At 42.2% G+C, this 21,425-nt stretch overlaps 1 protein-coding gene across 1 annotated transcript; it reads right to left on the bottom strand.

Annotated features, from left to right (window-relative positions):
* Positions 1–14,075: 14,075 nt before the first annotated feature.
* Positions 14,076–20,029, bottom strand: ube2v2 (ubiquitin-conjugating enzyme E2 variant 2). Its single transcript, XM_031737833.2, has 4 exons — positions 19,876–20,029; positions 15,368–15,516; positions 15,153–15,278; positions 14,076–14,961 (listed from the first exon to the last, which is right to left on the bottom strand). Exons 1-4 carry the CDS (start codon positions 19,889–19,891, stop codon positions 14,815–14,817), a joined length of 438 nt encoding a protein of 145 aa, XP_031593693.1. The 5' UTR covers positions 19,892–20,029; the 3' UTR covers positions 14,076–14,814.
* Positions 20,030–21,425: the final 1,396 nt, after the last annotated feature.

The raw sequence follows: 21,425 nt of genomic DNA, 5'->3' as shown, positions 1-21,425 counted from the left end.
CTTTCTTACTGTTGTTAACAAACATCGCTTTTATATACATATGTAGAAATTACCTTTTGCAGATTGCATCACAAGTGTAAGTGTGCACTGCATACTTTTATTGGTAAGTGTGAGTGCTATATTTAAGTGCCACCATGTGTAATGGTCTGCTTTTCTTGTGTGAACTGATTTTGTCTCTTGTTTGTAATCCGACTATCTTCATACTCTTGACTTACTAGACTGCATTTTTTTTTTCCTCTGGTAGTTTTTGTACTAATTAATCTATAACTGAGATCACCAGATACTTTTCTTTTCTCGGCTTCTTCTTCAGTGAGCGTTTCGGTTCCATATTCGGTGCAATTAAGCTTCTTCTTTGACGTTGCCTCATTTGCCCTGTGTGAAAACTTGAGGTGCAATCAGTAGTTTCATATGCAAATGATAAAAAAGGGGAGTTTCTGCATCAGGTGAAAACAGGCTTGTGCGTATCCCTAAAACTTTCAGGTTGATTGAGATTTATGAAAGAGGACTGCATGCGTGCACAGCTTGATAAGCGTGAAGAAAAGAATGCATATGCACTCCTCAGTTTTAGTCATGAAATGAGCTGCATGCATCTGGGCCCTGGACTGTTATGACCCTTCGTTGGCATTTCCTGTTCTTCTTCTTCTGTCTGCTGCTCCCTTTGGGGGTCGCAGCAGCAGATCATCTGGCTTCATCTTACCCTATCCCTACCATCCTCCTCTGTCACACCAACCCTTTGCATGTCCTGATTCACTACCTCCATGAACCATCTCTGTTTGTAAACCATATTTTCTATTTTAGTCATTCCACAAAAAAAAAAAAAAAAAAACTCTAAAAATGTGAATATTTTCATCAAAACTGAATAACACCTCAGGGTGCTTATTCCTAATTAAAACAGAGTTTGGACGGCTTATCAAGGAAGCATGTGCACAGGAGTGTTAACAGCAATTAAGCTAACGGGACTGTGCTCACGTTTTGAGCCTTTCACCAGCTGAGATGATGTAATTGCGTCATTGTGTCCCCTGCTACATATCCACCATAGAGCTTCATACATTAAAAAAATGTAAAAAAAAATCACAGAGATACTAATTATAAGAGGTATTTTATACCAGTGAGTTTGTGGATTCTCATTACAGCATTTCAGCATCAGTGGTGCGAGCAGCTTTTTACCCACGTGGTCGTCACAGTGCTACCACAACTTGCTTCCTTTAAACTTTTTTTTTCAACCTTTATTTAACCATAAATTGAAAAATACAAAGAATAAAAGACCAGCGTGTCTTCCAGGTCTGAAAAGTGAAGTCCTTGAAACCTGCAATCTGTTTAATGGCCACCAGGAGCAACTATTGCTCTCATTTCCCAAAAGGCATTTGGTCTTATTGAGGTTTTGTAGACACAGGACCACTAACCAACGGACGTTAACTTGCCCACCGGTTTGGACGTGTCACAATCACGGTGACGGTGTAGGATCAAGTGAACAAGGCCGCAGTCAGGCAGGCTTAGAGAGCCTGACACCCAGCGGTCAATAAGGATACATTTGTATTCCCCATCCGGTTGTGAATGGTTGCTTTGAAAATTATTTCTAGCCCCAGTCACACAGACTCATCAGTGGCCCCCTGACAACCACCTGTCACGGGAGAAAAGTATGCATTTCCCAACCAACCTGTTGGCAAAAACTTCCTTGTGACTGATTTGGCTGTTAGCATATTGTTGTGGTCATAGTTTGAATGGAAGTGACAAGTTTGTCTGAGCAGTAGTTGAACTTTGAAAAGTGCAACGCAAACCGGAAATGTTTACCATCAAAGTAAAGAAGTTGCACCTTCTGAAGCAGGATGGCTGCAGCATTGAAGAACTTGTACTTTAAAGTCGAACCTTCTCCAATTCTGGTTTGTGTCGCTCTTTTTCAGATTGTACTGCTGCTGAGCTAGTAGTTAGCAAATGTTTATAAACAAACAACAAGGTCATTGGCTTTGGTGCTAGTTTCAAATTCATTTTGTAAACTGGGTAATAATTTGTGATTGACAAGTGTTTAGCCAACGAGTGTGCAGTTAGATCCACCTTTTGCTTATCACGTCCGCTTTCAAAACATCAAGACCGTGACGGCAAAAACATTCAGCTCGAGGGTTGGAAAAAAGACTTTGTTAACCAATGTGTTACATTGGGGCAACGTCCATATTTTATACTCGCCATGAGAGTAAAACCATTGAGATAAAGAATCTCTTTTGTCCTGAGCTATTAAAGCTATTAGGTTATCCTGGCAGGTTTTTCGGCGGTGGGAGGAAGCTTGCGCAAGTACGGAGAAAACTTGCAACAGCTCCACCAGAGCTTGGGACACTCTTACTGTAAGGCAACAATGCTAACCAGTGAGTCACTGTATTCCTGTGTGCTGCCCAGAAAGGTTGTGATATAAAAATAATAATAAAATTCTCAAGGTCACAACAGTGGCATTTAATTACCATCAGTCAGTCATAGAGGTAATTGCTGGTGCCATGTCCCCCAGTACTCTGAGATGTCAGACTTCACAAAGAAAGATCTAAAAAGAGAAGCACGCTTCCACACAATAGCTGGAAAGCGGGAGTGCGGCGGTGCTTTCCTCTGTCAGTGGGCCGGCTGGCCTGTTTTGTAAGCACTTCCATCCTGTGAAAGCCCCCTGGTAGACCTCCACCTGCTAGCTCGCCACTAGTCTGCTGCGACTTCTCAGAGAGAAGTGAGCCAGCCTCTCCCCCTCATTTCACTGGCGCCAGTGCTCAATGGGCCCTGCACTTTGATTATTTGTGTTAACAGTTAATTTAGCACCACAGACACATGTGCCAAAGCTGGCTTCACTTCCTCATGCATCACCAACAAATGTGACTTTTATGAGTTCCTTTTCACAGGCCCCCCCCCCCCTCGGCTAAGTTCTCGCTTCTCGGCTCAGTCTCCCCCCACCCACCTCCTCACCCTGCGCACACATACATACGTTCACCCGTGCAGACACCATCTCCTCACCTCCTCCTCCTCCATCTCATTTTCCAACCTCCTGCCTCCACTCACTTATTTCTTTGGTTCAGTCTTAATCTCTTCCACATCTTGCCTGGGAGAGTTATTTCTGGCTCCCCGGTTCCCGATGTTTGCATTATCAGGAATACATTTCATGTCAATTTATTCATTGGTTAAATACCACAAGAGAGTGGCTCTCTGGGAGATTTGAACTGCAGTCGAGAAGAATGATTATTCCCCCAAAAGAGGGTCCTCTAAACATTTTGTGACTGCTCTTTCCACTTGGATCAGATCTTGCAAAAATAACTACTCGGGAGGAATGAAAGAAAAAACAATTTTGTACAGTAAGCTCACTTAAAAAGACATCGCAAACCACAAAGCATGCACGCTTTATTCCTATTGATGATAAATGTGGCTCTCCTCCAGAACACTGGCTGAGAATAGCCACTATTGAGTAAAGTGTACCAGATATTAAGTAAAACCTGAGAAGTTGACCTGCACTTTTCACTATTAGGTAACGCAACGATATAATCTGCCTTTATGAAAACCTCTAGCCTCAATACCAAGTGGAGCCACAGTCTGGAGGGGAGTGGGAAAGGGAGCACAGAGGACTTTGTCAGTGCCTAGTTAGCACTGACATTGATACTTACAGACTGGGAAAGAACTGTGCTGAGGGAGCACAAACTAGCCGCACACCGATGAGCTCATGCCAGGACTATGCAAGCAGAAGGCCACAGGAGCCATGGAAATATTTGGACATCTTTTTTGCTCCCCCGCTTGTCTGTAGTGCAACCCAGTGCATCATCTTTTGTGGTCGAGAGACACGTTTTCAAGTGGCCAGAGGCAGAACCTTAAAAGGTCGGGCTTGCATTTTTTTTAATTTTTTTTTTATTGTGCGACTGCATTTCAGCCACTCAGCAGGAGCAATTTGCAACCACATCACGACACCACAGATTCTTCTTCATTAATTCCCCATCCGTGCCATGTAGTCTATCACTGCTTGAGCGCTGATTCATGCGCAGTGATCTGTAATAGCTTAGCTCGGCCACTGTAACGGCCTGTTTTCAGTCAGGCGAACACGGTCGCCGCTTGTTTCCTGAAGCGGTGTTATATGTGACGAAACAGGTTGTGGAAACACGAGAAACTCACACGTAATTGCCGTTGCTTTAACATGTTCACAAAGGGGCACTGACATAAATTAAGCTACATTTAAGTATGGATTTAAATGTCATTCGAATTTCACGTATCGAGAGGAACAAAAAAAGTCTTGACTTCAACTATCAGCATTCATTTAACCACCCTATTTATTTTTATGACAATTTTATGCAAATATTTACTACATGGGCATAAGGTGTTGTATTAGCAAGTATTTCTAGCTGTGGCTAGCTTGGTTAGCAAGATGCATTCATAATTTTCTGTTACATCATAAGGAATCTTAGTTTAGAGTTGTGAAAAACAGGACTCAAACAAAATGTACTTACTCTAGAAACTAATCAGCTGACTCCTCAGAGTCAAGGCAGATGATGCACTTTTCACCCAGAGCGGTTCACAAATTCACCTCACATACACTCAGGTGAAAAGGAAAGCTTTCACTTTGACAAAAAGAAAGTTATTCAGGCCTGTGAAAAACTAAGTACACCCCATGATTAAAGAGCTTACAGAGCCAGTCACTCAGGTGGTTGCGGAGGAACTTCGGCCCACTCTTCTTCACAACACTGCTTCAGTTCAGTGATGTCCTTGGTCATTTGTTTATGCTGTCTTAAGGTCCCCCCACAGCATTTCAGTGAGATTTAGGTCTCTGACTGGGCCAACGCAGCACCTTGATTCTTTTCTTTTTCAGCCATTCTGTTGTAGATTTGCTGGGATCTTTGTGCTGATGTTTGAATCAGTTTTGATCAAGCTTCAGCTGTCAGGCAGATGTTCTCATATTTGACATGGTGCTTTGCGTTATAGTCAAACATCTCCGGTCTGGTCTCATCTGTCCAAATGTATTTCGTTACCCTGTATTCATGCATGTGTAATGACAGTAAAGTTGAATCCTAATCCAAAGGACACTATTACAGAAATATTGTGGTTTGTTCAGATGCACCTTTGCAAACCTGTGAGTCCCGTGAAATCTTTCCTTTTCCATAACTATGAAATGTCAGGAATTGTGAAATTAGCTAACCAAAGTGGTTTTCATTTCTGCTGGGAGTCTGTGGGGATTGACTTACTTTTGGAGTCAGCCTCAAGTGGTCATTTGAGGAACTGCGCCTCTATTTTGGCTTCGTATTTTAGCACCAGAGGTTTCTGCTAGTTTTAAGTCTAAAAACATATAAAGTACCATTTCCGCTTCGCTCCCTCTGCTGATGTACGTAAACTGGAAAGGGAGTTTTTCAAAAATTATTATCATAAATGAACCTGGATGCTACAAATATCTAATTTTAAACACATTAAACTTATAGTTTTGGGCCAAATCATGAAGCCAGCGTGGGCCTACCTCTATTAATAACAAAACCATGAATTGTAGCAAGTGTAGGAAGTGTGAGGCAATATGTCCATTGTCCTCGGTCTACATTAGTGTCATAAACCACTTGTTAAGAGGTTAAATGTTGCTTATAAATGCTAAATATGGGCATTTAAATAAAGCTTCTGAAGCCAACCAAATGATGGGAACACCTCCTAAATTAAAAATGAATAATACCGCAGAGTAGCTGGACAAGAAGCAATCTGTAGTCTCGTTCCCTGGCCATGCAAAATGCAGAGGATGACAAAGTCTATCCTCCGGGGAAGTGGGGTTGGAGGGTGTCACAGGGGAGTGCTCTCACAGACACTCGGCTGACCGGGCTTCTGCACACAGCTCCGGGATTCCCTCCTCTTCCTTCCCAGTATTGTCTCACATCCTGCAGGGCCACATCTCCTCTCCTCTGTGGCCAGCGCTGCCACAATAGCATCAGCGGGCACCGGGCATTGAGGGGTGACCAGAGGGACACCAGCAGTCAGCCTGACAGGATGTGACACACTTCTCTCAACAATTAATGAGTACAAAAGGAGCAGCTGACACGACATGACAGCTTAGCGTGGCACTTCAGGCCCTAATGGCTCTCTGAGTGGCAACTTCACACTCGGCCATCGCGCTCCGAAACAGAAATGGCCAGCGATGGGAAAAAAACACGATAAAATGTTAAACTCGGCAGGAGGTCATGCTCTTGTAAGGGAGAAAAAAAAATGACACAGCATTAGGAAATTGGTGACAAAGCTCATGCTCACTGGTGAAAACAAGTGCACTTGTGGATAATTGCATGTAGACATTATGATTTAGAGCCAGAAATGTCTTAATAAACTGCACTGGATTGCCTAAAACACAGAATACTGCATGCATAGTGATGCCCTGGCAATAATAACCCGATTTTATAACACTTACAGCCAGCTGCCTAATGAATCTTTAGACTTTTAATACTTAAAGTACAACTTGCTGCTCAATCTGCACTTTTATTTCCTGCAACAAAGCCCTTTCCTACCAGCAGCTTTAAGTAAAATTACTTCACCTTCTCCAAAGCCATTAAATAGTAAAGAACAAAACCTTGGCCCTCCCCGAACTTAAAGCAAAGACAGTTATTTGTTGTTATATCTGTCAGGAAGAAGCCTGAAAAGGCGCCAAGATAAAAACCTTCAGCAAACTAGTATTGATATCCTCTTTCCCCAGTGACTTCTCTGGCCTCCGTAAATGAGCATCAGAGCTGAATTACTGCCTCCTTTTGGCATCTGCTGCCTGTGAACAGCAGCTTTCTCAATATTAATAATAATATTACCGATGGCAGCGCTGAAATAAAAAAAAAAAAAAAAAAGAGGGATTAGCGCTCATACTGCTGGATGAGAAGTCACTGCCTGGCTGGTATACATGTGGGGATTTGATTTGACTTTTCTTTAAACACAGCGAACGGGAAGCCAAAAATCTTTTTCATTTAAGAGCAATTAAGTGGATCCCAGAATCACTGGCTCCAGCACGCCGCCGAGGCTTCTTTTTTTTTCCCCCTGGTTTTATTACCCATTTCCTCTCCCTTGCGCCAGCAGAAGGAATGCTCACTTTTCTCTCACAAAGCCACATTTCCAGCGTCAGAATCACACAGGGACCACCATGATTAAGTGCAAACCAGTGCTTCCCTAAACATGTGAGACATTATGGACCCCCCCTCCTCCTCCTCAAAACACTGGAGAAGTGTTGTGTTCCAACATTTATGTGAAGTAATTAAAAACATCCACCAGTAATTTAATAGTTCTCACCAAGCAGAGACATGAAGTCTACACAGTTTTTTTCTTTTTTTTTGCTCTGTATAAATAACCTGGAATGCAGTGAGTACACAGACAGACGATTTGGTCATTTTCTCCCCCCCCCACCCCACCCCTCCCTCCTTCCTGCTTTTTGCAACATTTTGTAAGAAGCCCTGTTCTGTGTCACTTTGGCCCGCGATGAGGTTGTTCACTTACGAGCAACACGCTCGGCTTGACTTTTAAATTCGTGTTCCCGATAGCGTACGTCCATACATCATACGCTGACGGCAGATTCAAATCAAAGCTTCCCTATAAACTGCAGGCTGTCACTCTGCGAGTCTCTCTCGACATCAGCGAGCATAGAAATGACCTCGAGCTCTCGGTGGCGGCGTTGCATCCGAATGTGGACGGCTGTGTGAAGTGCATGTCAATAGCCCAGGGAGCAGTGCAACAAGACATGTGGTTCCAATCTGTCTCCTTTCTCACAGCAAGAGTGGGAGCGTTCATTTATCTCACTGTAAGTACAGCACTTAAACACTTAACACACACACACACGTTTCCAAGCCCCCAAATACTGTCTGTGTGTGTTTGATTAGCTTATGCGAGCAATGTCACTGTGTTTTTTACCCCATTCTCTGCCACCATTTAAATGTATTATTTGAATCTGTTTATTGTTTGGATGCAAAAGCTCTGTTCCACATTAAATCCTCTGTTTGTTAGATGGGGTGAGGTAACTGTGGCCCAGGAGGAGGTGAACAACCGGACTCCTTCTTCCCGCCTAAGAAAATATATCTTAATTGATAAAGGAAGTTGAATTTTCTTGTTTAGGGTTGCTGCGACTATCCACCTGTTTGTGATTAAAAGGTGCAAGAGAAGAAAAAAAACACCTGATTAAGCTGGCTGTTTTGTTTTCACGGCGCATGTGTCTGTTTTAGCCACAGCAGGGCAAAAAGCTTGGATAAAAGTCGAAATGGGACCCGATCAGTACTGCTGATCCCAGTGGAAGGTCTGGCAGCTTTTGCATTGTCATATTTCCAAGAAGCAACCTGAGGAGCTTGAAGTGCAAAAACCTGCATTTCCTCTAGTGGCCACTTGAGGCTGACTTCAAAAGTGAGTCAATCTCCATAAAGTGCCATGTGTAAACATCCAACTATACAGATGTCACAGCTGGGTGTCAAATCTCTCCAGCTGACCTTGTTCCAGTAGCTTTTATCGGTATTTTATGTCTATTGTGTGTGTTGTGTATAGATACACCTGTGTTTTTTACACCTGCCTGGTATTTTCTAGAATTACTTTAAGCTTTCCACAGAGATTTGTATTACAAAAGATATTCTAAGGACTTCCCTTAGTCACCATGCATATATATAGAGGGCCATCTCTCTGGAACAGTTTACCTACATCATTAAATCAGTAGCTACATTATCGCTGTTTAAGAAACATTCAAAAATGTTTACAATTAAACACTTTTTAAATCATATTTTATTTGTTTGTCAACATATCTCTTATCTGATTGTAATTTTGCTGGTTCTTTTCATTTAAAAGCTCTCTTTCACAGTGTGTCTTTCATCCTGTCTCCCTCATCTCACTCCCAACCGGTCGCTACAGACGGCTGTCCCTGATTCTGCCAGAAGCTTCTTCAAGTTAAAAGGGAGTTTTTCCTCCCCACTATCGCCAAGCGCTTTCTCACAGGGGGTCGTCTGATTGCTTATTATTATTGTAGGGTCTTTACCTTACAATATAAAGCCTCTTCAGCTGATTGTTGTTATGTGGTGTTATATAAATACAACTGAATTGAACTGAATAAATTCTTGCTGTTGCCTGTGTGTTAGTGCATCTCTTTTGTCTTCTAACCTTCATCCTATTTTATTTTACTTTTACAATGAGTTTATTTCTTTTTATATAATGCACAAATAAACTACAGTAGTAGTTGGAAAAATGCACTTTGTTCTCCTCCAAGCAAGGCAGAGTCACTCAGCTATCAGCAGCAATACAACAAGCACAAAGCAATACCAGTGTTTTTACACCTAAAAGCACTGCAGCAGCACGTTCACAGATAGAGCCTGGCCCGTTTTCTGTGTGTGACTTGTTTACTGAGTCACAAACACAATACAGCGGTAGTACAGATTACAAGTTTTGCAGTTTTACTACGGCTCACGCTCACTGCTGCCATCTTGGATTGCAAAGTTGGGGTTGGCGTGGCTTCTTCAACTTCTTGAGTGAGAACTCTGCCTTGCGGGCCCTTTCCAGATAAAAATTTCCACCATCCCACTTCAAATGAAACGCAGGATAAAAAGTATGGCCTCTGTGGATAGTTTACACTATCAAAACAACTCTAGGTGAGGTACATGTTTTTATAGCTCATTCATCTAGATACAGGAGCAAGAGCTTTAAATGATAGGGGTGCCTGTGAACAGGCAACTGGTGGTTGAAGTGACCTCACGTTTGCTTCACTGAACTGTGCTGTTGGTGCCTTTTTTCAGTGGACTTTATGTTTTGTGCAATCCATCAAGGAATCAGTGCTTCACGTTTTGTGAGTAAGATTTTAGTCTTTTCTTAGTCTGTTACTGTTTGTGGAGTCAGTAAGCATTAGCTGATATCTTAGCACTCCACCCTTTTGTCCAGATAACTTAAGCTAACATGAGACTGGAAATTGTAGAGTCTATATAGGATTCCCTCAGCACCAGGTGGCGACCAAAACAGAGAATAATCAACATCACATACAGGATTTAGATTCAGGGTGCTACAAATTACAATAAAACTTAACTGAAGCAGGTTAGCTTGGAATAAGTTAGTCAACATGTTGCTAAATGGGTCAAGGTCTCAGAGGATGCAGTTTTCTACAATTTTATATGTGTTGTTCTTCATATTCACAGGTGATCCTCTGGTTCTCAACATGCAGGATCTATGATATTCTGCGAGTTGAAAGGAGCCAGTTAAGGTGGGTCGGGCATCTGGGTAGGAGGTTTTCTGGGCCCAAATGATATATCTTGTCTGGCCTGGGATCACCTTGGAATGTTCCAGGGAGGAACTGGAACGTGTGGCTGGGAAGTAGGATGTCTGGAATACCCTGCTTAGGCTGCTCCCACCAAGACCCGACTTTGGATAAGAGGAAGACGATGGATGGTACAACACGTGTTCAAAGAATGTCAGTGCAAAATCTAAAATGTGTCTGACGCCATTATCAATATTTTAGAGAAATCTGACATTCTGCATTAGTGAAACACATGAATAATTTCTACACATGGGTACATGTGCAAAAAGCCAATATCTGTTAGCTGCAGATACTATAGATATTTATGACTTAATCACAGGGGACTGTTGGGAGTATGACGTTACCCTGAATAATGCATTTTTATCTTTAGATCAAGAGCTGCTGAGATTTTATTCTGTTTAAAAAATGTAGGTTAAAAAATAAATAAACCTTTGTCTGGTATTTGACTTATTTCAGATCTGAAGCTGCAGATTAGAAAGGCGCTCTTCGCTTTAAGACTCAAAATGTAAGTGCATGGGGAACAAGTAGGGTTTCCCAGGAAGACGGACATAAAGTGGCCATAAAGAAGACAAAGCTTTTTACAGTATCAACAGACACAAGACGCGCCCTTTTGGCCCCTCGGGGCAAAAGGTGAGAGCTCTGGGAGCAGAGGCCTGGTTCCAGCAGTCTGCCGGCAGACGAGACGTATGTCCTCCTCACCGCATTCCTTCCCATCTTAGATCACTGAACAGCTCTCTCTGGCTTTGTGCCTCAAGTCCCCTCCAACCCAGAGCAATATAACTCTTTATTTTTGCCAGGATGGCACCTTATAAAGAAACTAAAATAGCACGGTTGGTACAAGTGTAATAAGCTCAGTTGGCTTCCAGTGCTGCTTCAGACGGTGCTTTTGTGCAGGTGCCTGAGTCTGAAATTCAGATTAGTCTGATGGGACTGGAGGTTAAATAGTCAAGCAAGGATTTCCTACTTCCATTCAAATGAGATTCTCAAAAAAAAAAGAAAAAAGTGGTTCAGAGAAGTCTACTCTGGAAATTCATGTGGTGAATAAAGGACTAAGCCTGTGTAACCTGGGGCTCTGCCTTTTATATATATGGGATGGCTGAGCCGCTGAGTGAACTGGCTGCAACACAAGCCACTTCTGATTTCATATTCATGACTTCCGAGGGGACGAGAGGGAGGAAAACAAACAAAACAACAAGCAGGGAGAGTATAGCTGATGGAGGCTAGGCCCATACACTAACTGTCACATCTAGAAAGTCAAATCCCGTCTTGCACAGACTGAGGATGAGCGAGGTCATCCTCCGCAGCAAACACTGACTCATCTCACACCCACATGCACGCACACCAAGTCGAAACAGGAACATTTGCCAGCTTTCAGATATCCATTGGCTTTATAGTACAAATGCTAGTTAAATGTGCACAACCTCAGCTCCTTCTATAAAGACGCAGGGGGACACCAGCTAGGAGCCTCTGCACAGCAGCAGGGCTTCAGCTCCCTGAGCAAAATAAAACACATCATGTTTCTAAAAAGTAATGACAGCATGCACAAATGGAGCCTGGAAGCATCGCAGTAGAGCTGCCTTTTCAGACAAGCCATGTCCTCTAAACACAAGTCCCTTCTCAGGGCACTGCTAGGGACATACGTGAGTTTGGAGCGCCCTCTAGGGGACAGAGCTCTGATTTGAGAGGACACAGTGTAGCCAAGCACAGACACACACACACACACACATAAAAACTTATTCTTTGAAAACAAATCAGGAAACAAGTTACTCAACCATGTCTTTTTTTTTTTTATAAATGACGCTTTCTCAATTATGCAAATGTGTAATTTCCTGCCATGTAATTAAAAGATTCCTTTGTAGTTCTATTCATACCTGTTTTTTAAGTAGCGTATTGATTTAACATGTGACTTAAGTCAAAAGGCAAGGATTTACCTGCTATTTAACAAGCTGCAGACATGGCAGACAGATGTCCATTCGTCGCAGCCCCGAGACGAGACGAGCTGTCCAAAGTCAGGCCACGGCGAAGGAGATATACAGCTGGGAGGTCACACAGGTTGATCTAGGACGCCACTGCTGCTCATCATTTTTAGAGGTCACACACTCACTTGGGGCCTGATTAATAAAGAGCTATGGTAATTTTAAAAAGTGGCCTTGCACTTTTTAAAATTCAGCATTCATCGTTGCAGCCCAGTGTCTCACCTCCACATAAAGGAAGAGTTATGAAGACATTAAATGTCATTTTCACTGGGATGTAACTTTGTGTGAACGGGCCAAAATTAATCCTTTCAAAACACGTTCAGCCTGCTTCTTGTTGATTGTGGGAATTTAATTCAGCAGAAATAATGCAAACTGCAGTGTTAACCCTTCTTTCACAACCCAACATCCTCAGAGGAATAAAGGCTGCTGTCTTATTCAATCTTCCTGGTAATTAAAGTTTCAAAATTAAGATTCAGACACCTCACTGCACAGTTTGACAGATATATATATATACACTCACTAGCCACTTCATTAGTCCTACCTTGTTAGTACCGGCTCGGGCCAACTTTCACCTTCACAGCTGCTTTAATTCAAAACAAGGTGTTGAAAACTTTCCTCAGAGATTTTGGTTCATATTGGCGTGATACGTTGCACAGTTGCAGATTTACATCCCAAAGATGCTCTATTGGGTTGAGATCTGGTGAGAGTGAAGGTCATTTGAGTGCAGCGAACTCGTCCTCATGTTCAAGAAACCAGTGAGATGATTTGAGCTTCGTGATATGGTGCTTTATCCCGCTGGAAGCAGCCATCAGAAGATGTGCACACTGTGGTCATAGAGATGGGAGCGGTCAGCAGCAATAATGAGGTGGGCTGTGGCGTTTAAATGATGCTCAGTTGGTACTGTGGAGCCAAAAGTGCACCAAGATAATATCCCCCACACCATTACACCAGCAGCAGCCTGAATCATTGCTACAGGGCAGGATGGATCCATGCTTTCATGTTGTTTCTGACACCATCATCTGACTATCGAAGCAGCAGTTGAGACTCATTAAACCAGGCATTTTCCAGTCTTCAGCTGTCCAGTTTTGGTGAGCCTGTGTCAACTGTGGCCTTGGCTTCCTGCTCTTAGCTGACAGGAGTGACACCCACCGTGATCTTCTGCTTCACGAGTCCATCTGCTGCAAGGTTTGACACGTTGTGCATTCAAAGACCCTCTTTTGCATACCTCGGTTCTACTGAGTGCTTATTTGAGTAACTGCTGCCTTCCCATCAGCTCAAAACAGCCTGGCCCTTCTCGTCTGACATCAACGAGTCATTTTCACCCAGAGAACAGCAGCTCATGGGAAATTTTCTTCTTCAGACCATTCTCTGTAAACCCTACAGATCATTTTGCAGGAAACTCCCAGTAGCTCAGCAGTTTCTGAACTACCAGTCACTCAAATTACTTTTCCTCCCAAGTGTGATGCTGTTTGAAACTTCAGGTCCTCTTGACCTCATCTACACGTCTAATAGCACCAAGCTGCTGATTAAATATTTGAATTAACAAGCAGCTGAATGGGTATACCTAATAAAGAGGCCTGTGAGCGTAGATGATCACAGCATCTTCTTTAAACACTCTGATATGCTCATTTGGTTTATTAAACTTTACGACTAATCCCACAGCTGCACAGAGGAAACCTCGCTTCTGCTTCTCAGAACAGATAAAAAGCTTTTTATTATTCTAACTGGCACAAGTGACTGTAGCGTAGTTTGAACCGGCTTTCCCATGGCATAATCCACGAACTGTGTATCCGGCTGTTTAGAGGAAATCTATTTGTCTGGCAGGGCCCTCTGGTGGAAAAAATAAAAAACACTAGGTGTGGGAGTCAAATACACGACGAGCCTTTTTTCGCAGACAGTGATTTAATTTGAGAAAAATCACAAATTCATACACCTGCCATTTCCACTAGAAGTTAAATGCAAGGGTTTCAGAACCGAACAGGCTTCAACGTCTGTTACATGTCAAAGAGCCGCAGAACAGAAACATATTGGTATCGTGTCAAATACAGATATATATATATTTATATATATTTATAAAAAAAAAATCTTTCTTACCTTGTGACACTACTTTTAGACTACAGCCACAGTATTCAATATTCAGCGATCTGCATGATATTTCAAAGAACCTGCTAAATTTTACTAACAACTCAAAAATGTGGCTTCTCTTTGACTAGGTATTAGTTACAGAACATGCCTTCATACACCCCCTTCCCCCCCAATCTTGCCTTTTACTTCAAGCCATTTAAACAAAAGTACTGGGACTCTGGTACAGCCTCAATGTGGCATCATGCTTCCCTCTTCAAGCCTACTCAAGCTGGAACCGGTCAAAACAAAAAAGTCATTGTCAAAGAAACTTTATTATAGGCAGATAACTGTGGTCTTGTAGTCTTTTTACTATCTATTCAGTGCTTAACTGCAGGGACATTTTTTTTCCATTTTTTTGAATGAGCTATGTAATAAGAAAGTCCAATCTTGCTCTTGCAGACGATACTGTTGATGTGCGAAGTGAGCCTCTTGATGATTTTACACAATATTTCTAAGAGAGTAAGGTTTAAGACAGAGGGTCGAAACAATCCATTACGATTAAGTGCTGTAGGTCTGTCCTTCTGGTGGTTGTGGAAGCTTCATATTTTCTTTGGACATCATTAGACGCCTTAACTCTTGAAGAACAATTTTAATGGTATAAGAATTCTGCCATTTTGCTAATATTGGTATGCTACGTGAATCCACCTGCGAGACAAAAGGGGAAAAAAAACAAAAAAAAACAGAATCAGTCATTGTGACAAGACTGCTGACAGTGAGTTATTGCACGGCTCACATCCGAGCATCGCAAAGCTGCGAAACAATTTCACAACTCCCGAAATGATAGAAAAGATAGCGAAAGTCATACATAACCTTGACAGATCTGTGATGACACTCACCGTCCCGTTGGAATTATTTATCCCATTCATGCTAATTTTTGTTACAAATCTAACGGTCGGCGCTGTCTCTGGGTATCTAGGTCCACATTCCACTTTCAGACTGTATATCCTGTTCTCGTAATTGGTCTGAGGAAGAAAAGAACAGAATGGCTTTGGTTACGGTGTCTAATATGAATAGCGGGCAGTGTGTTCATTCACGAGTTTCCCGTGCTTACTCTCGCTGGTCCGATGATCATGCCTGTCCATCGTGTGAGAGTCATGTCTTCGTCATCCTCCAGGCCCCAGCTGACTGTGCCGTCGCCTTCGCCCTTCTGGCCCTCTTCAAGCTCTTCCAACAAGCGAAAATTGCGTGGGACTTTAACTCCTAAAATAACAGAGGAACGAAGAGAATACGAGGATCGATTTAAAGGTGTTTGCATGGCCAAAAAAGACAAAAACTAGCCATTCTTTAATGGGTTGAAGAGATTATGAAACTCTCGGCTGATAACACGACTTAAAATAATTTGTCTATTGGTCGATAGCATTCGTTTTCTTGGGCTATTTTACTTAGACTAACACAAAATCCCCATTTGAATCTTTCAGCTCTTCATCGTGCCATCTGTGAACAATTTGCCAGCAAAAACACATCAGCCAATGTAATAAAGCTGCGTCAAAAGAAGCAACTATGTGGCAACCAGAGGCCAAATGAAGTCAATGACATTCAGCAACTTCAGCCAATGACAGGCAAAATAACTGCTGGCAAAGTGAAATGTACATTCCCGAGTTACATCAGCAACTTTTTTTTTTTTTTTTTAATAAACACTATCTACCAGCGAGGACGAATGATAACACTCACTGACGTATGACAGTGTGTCAAATACCGTGGAGGGTTACCCAGGCAACTACTGCCTAGACCATGCCCTAGCGACAGCTACAAAACCACTACAGTGGGACGTCAAGGGACAAATTTTTATAATTCATCCAGCTGGATACTTCAGGTACAGAAACTCATTTCCACCATTTAAAAATAAATAAATAAATAGTCACGCATAAGACAAAATTTAAGGTCATTGCCTAAAAAATGTACTCAGATTATGAGTCAAAAAGACAAGAATTTCGAGATATGCGACTCGAAATTTGGAGTTGGATGTCCCCGTTTTTCCTCGCTTTTTCAGGAACGCATTAACTCAGGAGTGACGTTATTCCCAAGTCGAACATCAGAGTTCCGAGGTATCCTGAACAATATCCTGAGCGATAGCGGCGTGGCTGCTCTAAATGACAGATGTCCAGAGCCAATCAGCGTCGCCAGGCCTCATCCACTATTTCAGAGTCATTAAACTAAAACTCTCCACAGCATTGGTGCCTTTTGCAGTAACGTATTATCTGACTAATATTAAGGCTTGCTGCATGCATAACTGGATCGTTTATCACACTTATATCCTCAGGAGGCAGTGATCTTAGGACTAGGAATCGCTAACAGGAGAGCAAACAGAGTAGTGAGGCTCAATGAAGTCATTGTTTTCTAGAAGTTTACCTTTCACGAGATTTGTAACAAAAGAAAAAACTAAAATATTCATGAAGTATAAACAGATATGTTCATAACAGCTGGTTTAGAGCTGTAATGCTCACCTGGTTTTATGGGAAAGCTGTTGCACAGACATTGGACATTTTGTTATGTAACATTTGTCACCTACTGAAAATCCTACCAGTCTGAATTTGCCTTTTGCTGCTTGTATGCAAATCACTTTTGTTGACAAAACAGTTTTAAAATGTCAATCTGAAAATGATTTTCACTGTTTGACAATATACAGGTCAAAAGATCAATTGCCTGACTGAATATATGGCAGATTAATTGGTACAGCGCACGAAGCTGAAACAATTAGCTGACCGGCAGAAAAATATTCAGCAGCCACTCTGATAAATTGCGGTCTGCTTTTTTCCGCTGCTGATGTTTCATGAAAATTTGACTTCATACTTAGGATCAAAACATGCAATCCATGTACAAGAGTGAAGCAGTTAAATGTGCGTAAAACAGGGCAAGCTGATACAAGAAATAGCTCGGCAGACCGCGGCTCACAGTATGTTACGTTCACCTTCTGTGGCTTGAATTTGATACCTTGATCAGAAGTCACTCGCTGAAGACATGTGTTGCCGCGTTAACACTGAAGCTTGAAATATATCTGCGCTTTGACAGCTGTTTGGAAATGGTCACGAGAGCTGAAGCACATGGGCCTATACTGCTGATTTTTAATGAGCGATTCAGAGTAAAATCCATCTTATGACCAGCGTCTTAACATCCGGGCCGATGAGAACATCGCTCAAAACTCTTCAATCCAATGTTTGGCTGCTCGGGGAGGAGGGTATTCGTAGGGGGGAGGGGGGCTGATAAGTTGGCATTAAACACATAGCCTGACAGGAACTCAGCGGACTGTAAATGATGAACCACTTACAGGAGCGGTGGCCGCGCTTACGTGAAACTACTGGTATTCATAAGTATGATCCTAAAGACAAACCCACAAAAAGGGAAATGAAGGGAGCTATTTTCCTCAAAAAAAGAAAGAAAAAAGAAAAGAGAAAAAAAAAGGCCACATGCCTGAAGCGGAAGGCGAAGAAATGTAATCTTTCATTTCACCTCCTGTGATCTCAGATAAGTCATCATGGTCAGACTTCAGAGATAAATTTTAAAGGAAAAAAAATATCAGCCCTTCAGCCAAGACTGCAACGAACGGCTGACTCTTAAAATGTCTCTGCTCGCTAGAAACTGTTGAAAGATTTCAGTCATTGCAGAGACACCGATATCAACAGGACTGTCTGTAATAGCAACATTATAACGGCTTTTTAGTGCAATTTGTTTATTAAACAGAAATTATTTATACCTTTCTGTAAATACTTGGTTACTTACAAAGTTTTAGCTCTGGAAAAGAAAAAAAAAAAAATTCCCAATGGGAAATTTGTTGTTTGTGTTTTCTGGTAATGTTCTGTTTTTCAAATGGAAAATGAGCCACTAAGTGCAGGGTTTTGGTCACAAAACATACTTTTGTTTGTTTGTTTGCAAAAATTCAGCAATTAAAAATGTAAAATACTGATTTATCAGTCAATATTATCTATATATACACACACCAGGGTAAAGTTTAAGTGAAAGAAAGATTAAGTAATAGAACACAGGAGCGATCTTGAAATGTCAGCTGTGATAAAAACAGTCAAGAGGAGCAAAAGAAGAGGCTCTAGACCAGTTACAAGCATTTTTGTCTGTATTGCTAATTAAAGATTATTCATTAACACATAGATACGGACAGAAACGCGACTGGTTAATATCAGCAGACCGATTCATCAGCTGGTCTCCACAACACCACACAGCTGAGTTGGTGACTGTTGGTCTATCATGTCATGTTGGTGCAAAGGCCACAGAATAAAGGATCGGCTCAGTAATGAGTGTGTTCGCCACATTCATCACTGTGTACAAACTGAATGCTAATTTTGTTGCCGCTCTTCTCTTGTTTGTGGTTGCCCTCACCGGTCTGACAAGTATTATCAGTTGCAGTGACGGTTAAAGGTATTGCTGCAACTCAAATTAAGAACTCGGCTGGAAGAAATCTAAACAGCTCCCCACATGTGTGTCTGTGTCTTTGATGGGGCAACTTAAATCTTAAGCTAGGTTAAAAATGAAGCTTCTCAGTTTCGATTACGAACTTACTTCCTACGTTCTCTATTTCGCTCCCTTTTGCCGTTTCGTCTCCGTTACGGTTGCTTAAGATCTGCACAAAAATAAAAGCTGTTTGCTGCGACTTGCTTTTATTATTTTGTTTTGTAGTTCAGGGCGTTTATTTTGCAAGTTTGAAAAGCCACGCTTCCTGTTGGAGCGCTGAAGGCAAGCACGGGCCCCGACTACTTGCTGAAACAAAGCGTGCCCACTACAGCGGTTGTAGTTAATCGAGCTGGTGCTCGTCTATCTTCCCCGCCCTACAACTGCAAATACCCACCTCGTATAAATACAATACATTTTTTTTACCTAATGGAAAATGGGTTAAACAAAGGCGTTAAGCGTGTCACAACAATAGAGAGCAGCGTGCTAATAAAAGCAGAGGCGGAACTGCTCCCCACATTAAAACATTTCCGATACCATTATGTGTACGGCCGTATGCGGTGTTTCATGGAGAAGCTATACAAAATTTCTCATAATGCATGTTTAACTCTTAGGTTATTGTGCTTTTGTGGCTATTTAATCACATAAAATACGCGTTTACGACGTTCATATGTGACAAGAATATTCCGATCAAGCTAGCTGGACAAAATGGGAGTGAGTGCCGCGCGGTGCTGGAATATTCTAGTCGCTAAGTTAGCTAATGCCATCTATGGTTGTTTGCAACACCCATATTAACAGAAACTTACACACCAAATTAAAATTTTATACTGGATTTTTATAGCTAACGTTTGTTTCACATGCACGGTGTCCGTGTGGGCCACAGTGAAGGCCACCTTAAGCTATTTCAGCTAACTCACGGGGCCAGCTAGTCACTCCTTTGCTATATAGCTAGGCTAGGTTAGCCAACACAGCAGTTCCGTGACATAGATGGCTCCCGTGAGGCTCACTGCTTCATCGACTGCAGTAGATTACAAATCAAAGCGATTTCATAAACATCTCTCCTAAGTAAAAAGTCTCCGTGTCGTGACTGAAATAACAGCGAGGCCTCGACTTGTGCCGCACATCACGTCGCTGTATATGTTAGTTTGAAGACACACAAACCTGAGGAGGCCGCCATCTTCTTCAGCCGAGTCCAGAAGCACACAGATGTGTGACATCACGGCGGTTAAAAATCGGGCGAGCAGCATCACACCGGCGGAGAGCGGCATTACACGCTGCTGACGGGCTGCTCGCACCTGTCCACTCTCACTCTCATTCCATTCTTTCATGTTTCATATCGTCAAACTAATTTCAGTGTTAGACAAACGTAAACACAGCAAATAAAAGTAGTTTTTAAATGACGATTCCATTCATTAAGGATACAAAGTTACTCAAACCTGCCTGGACTTAATCCTGATAAATGGTTGTGGCACCCTTGGCAGTAAGAACTGCAACCAAGCATTTGTGGTTACTGGTAATGAGTCTTTGACATTGCTATGGAGGAATTTTGGCCCACTATTCTTTGCAGAATAGTTTTAATTTAGCCATATTGTAAGGTTTTCGAGTATAACATCATGCCAAATCTGGACTTGGTCACTCCAAAACCTTCATTCAGATCTTCACTTCGGATCATCATCCTGCTGTCAGTTATTTGATTGTATCATCAGAAGACGCCTACATTTATTTGTTAACCTGCTTCATGTGGTTCAGATTCTGTGCTCTTACAGTAGGCCTTTAACTTGCTTGGTACCATCCTTGGCAAACTGGGGCTGAGGAGCATTAATGAGTCCCAGGAAAGCCTTAAGACCATGCCTGGGTCATGTCTGAACCCCTGGACACAATTTGATGACTGAATTGATGGTCAGGCTTTTATTCTCGCTTAAATGCAAGAATAAATAATAAAAATCACAAATGCATTCTTGTGAAACTTCTTCAATTTTACAGACATCAGTTTGGGAGAGGCCACTCGCGGTTCAATTCCCAGTTCTCCTGCATGTGCCTTGGCAATCAGTCTGCTATGTTAAAGGATGTCTTAGTTCCTAAAAAGGATGGTCCTCTCTTCTCTGCTCTATCGGCTGGGTCGAGGAGCTTTAACAAGGGTTGCACCATCATTTGTGGAAGTGTTTTTACATTCAGCATATCAAACAGGGGGACAGCTGGAGTTTGCTAACTGAAGCAGTGGGAGGACTCACGAGACAACACGCAGACATACAATCATTTACAAAGTCGATTTAGAATCACGAGTTAACCTAACTGGTCACAGTCCAAACTCCATGTGTTTGGACTGTGAGAGGAAGCCATGCAGGAATGGGGATCATGGAAACTCCACACAAAGCAGCCCCAGCCAGCCAATGGATTCAAACCCAGGGCCCCTTTGTTATGAGGCAGCAGTGCTAACCACTGCACCACCATGCTGAAATGAAAGTTAAGACTAAGTCAGTGCAGCTTTTTAAAAGAGCAGCAACACACTGAGAGGAACTACCTGATCCTCCCTCACAGGATGTACCACCATCTTCTCACACCAGGTTTCACGACATGCAGTTTTGTCAGCCGCTGCTTGTATTTGTCTTTTGGTATCACTTGCATGGAGCCTCAGCTGCAGATGGATGTGGATGTGTGCTTAGTTATGTTTTCTCCTCCAAGGTTAGTGTTAGGTACTTCTTTTTGGTTAG

The sequence above is a fragment of the Oreochromis aureus genome, linkage group 18 (genome assembly GCF_013358895.1).
Source record: "Oreochromis aureus strain Israel breed Guangdong linkage group 18, ZZ_aureus, whole genome shotgun sequence".
Taxonomy (NCBI): domain Eukaryota; kingdom Metazoa; phylum Chordata; class Actinopteri; order Cichliformes; family Cichlidae; genus Oreochromis; species Oreochromis aureus.
This window is presented reverse-complemented; position numbering and strand designations above follow the sequence as displayed.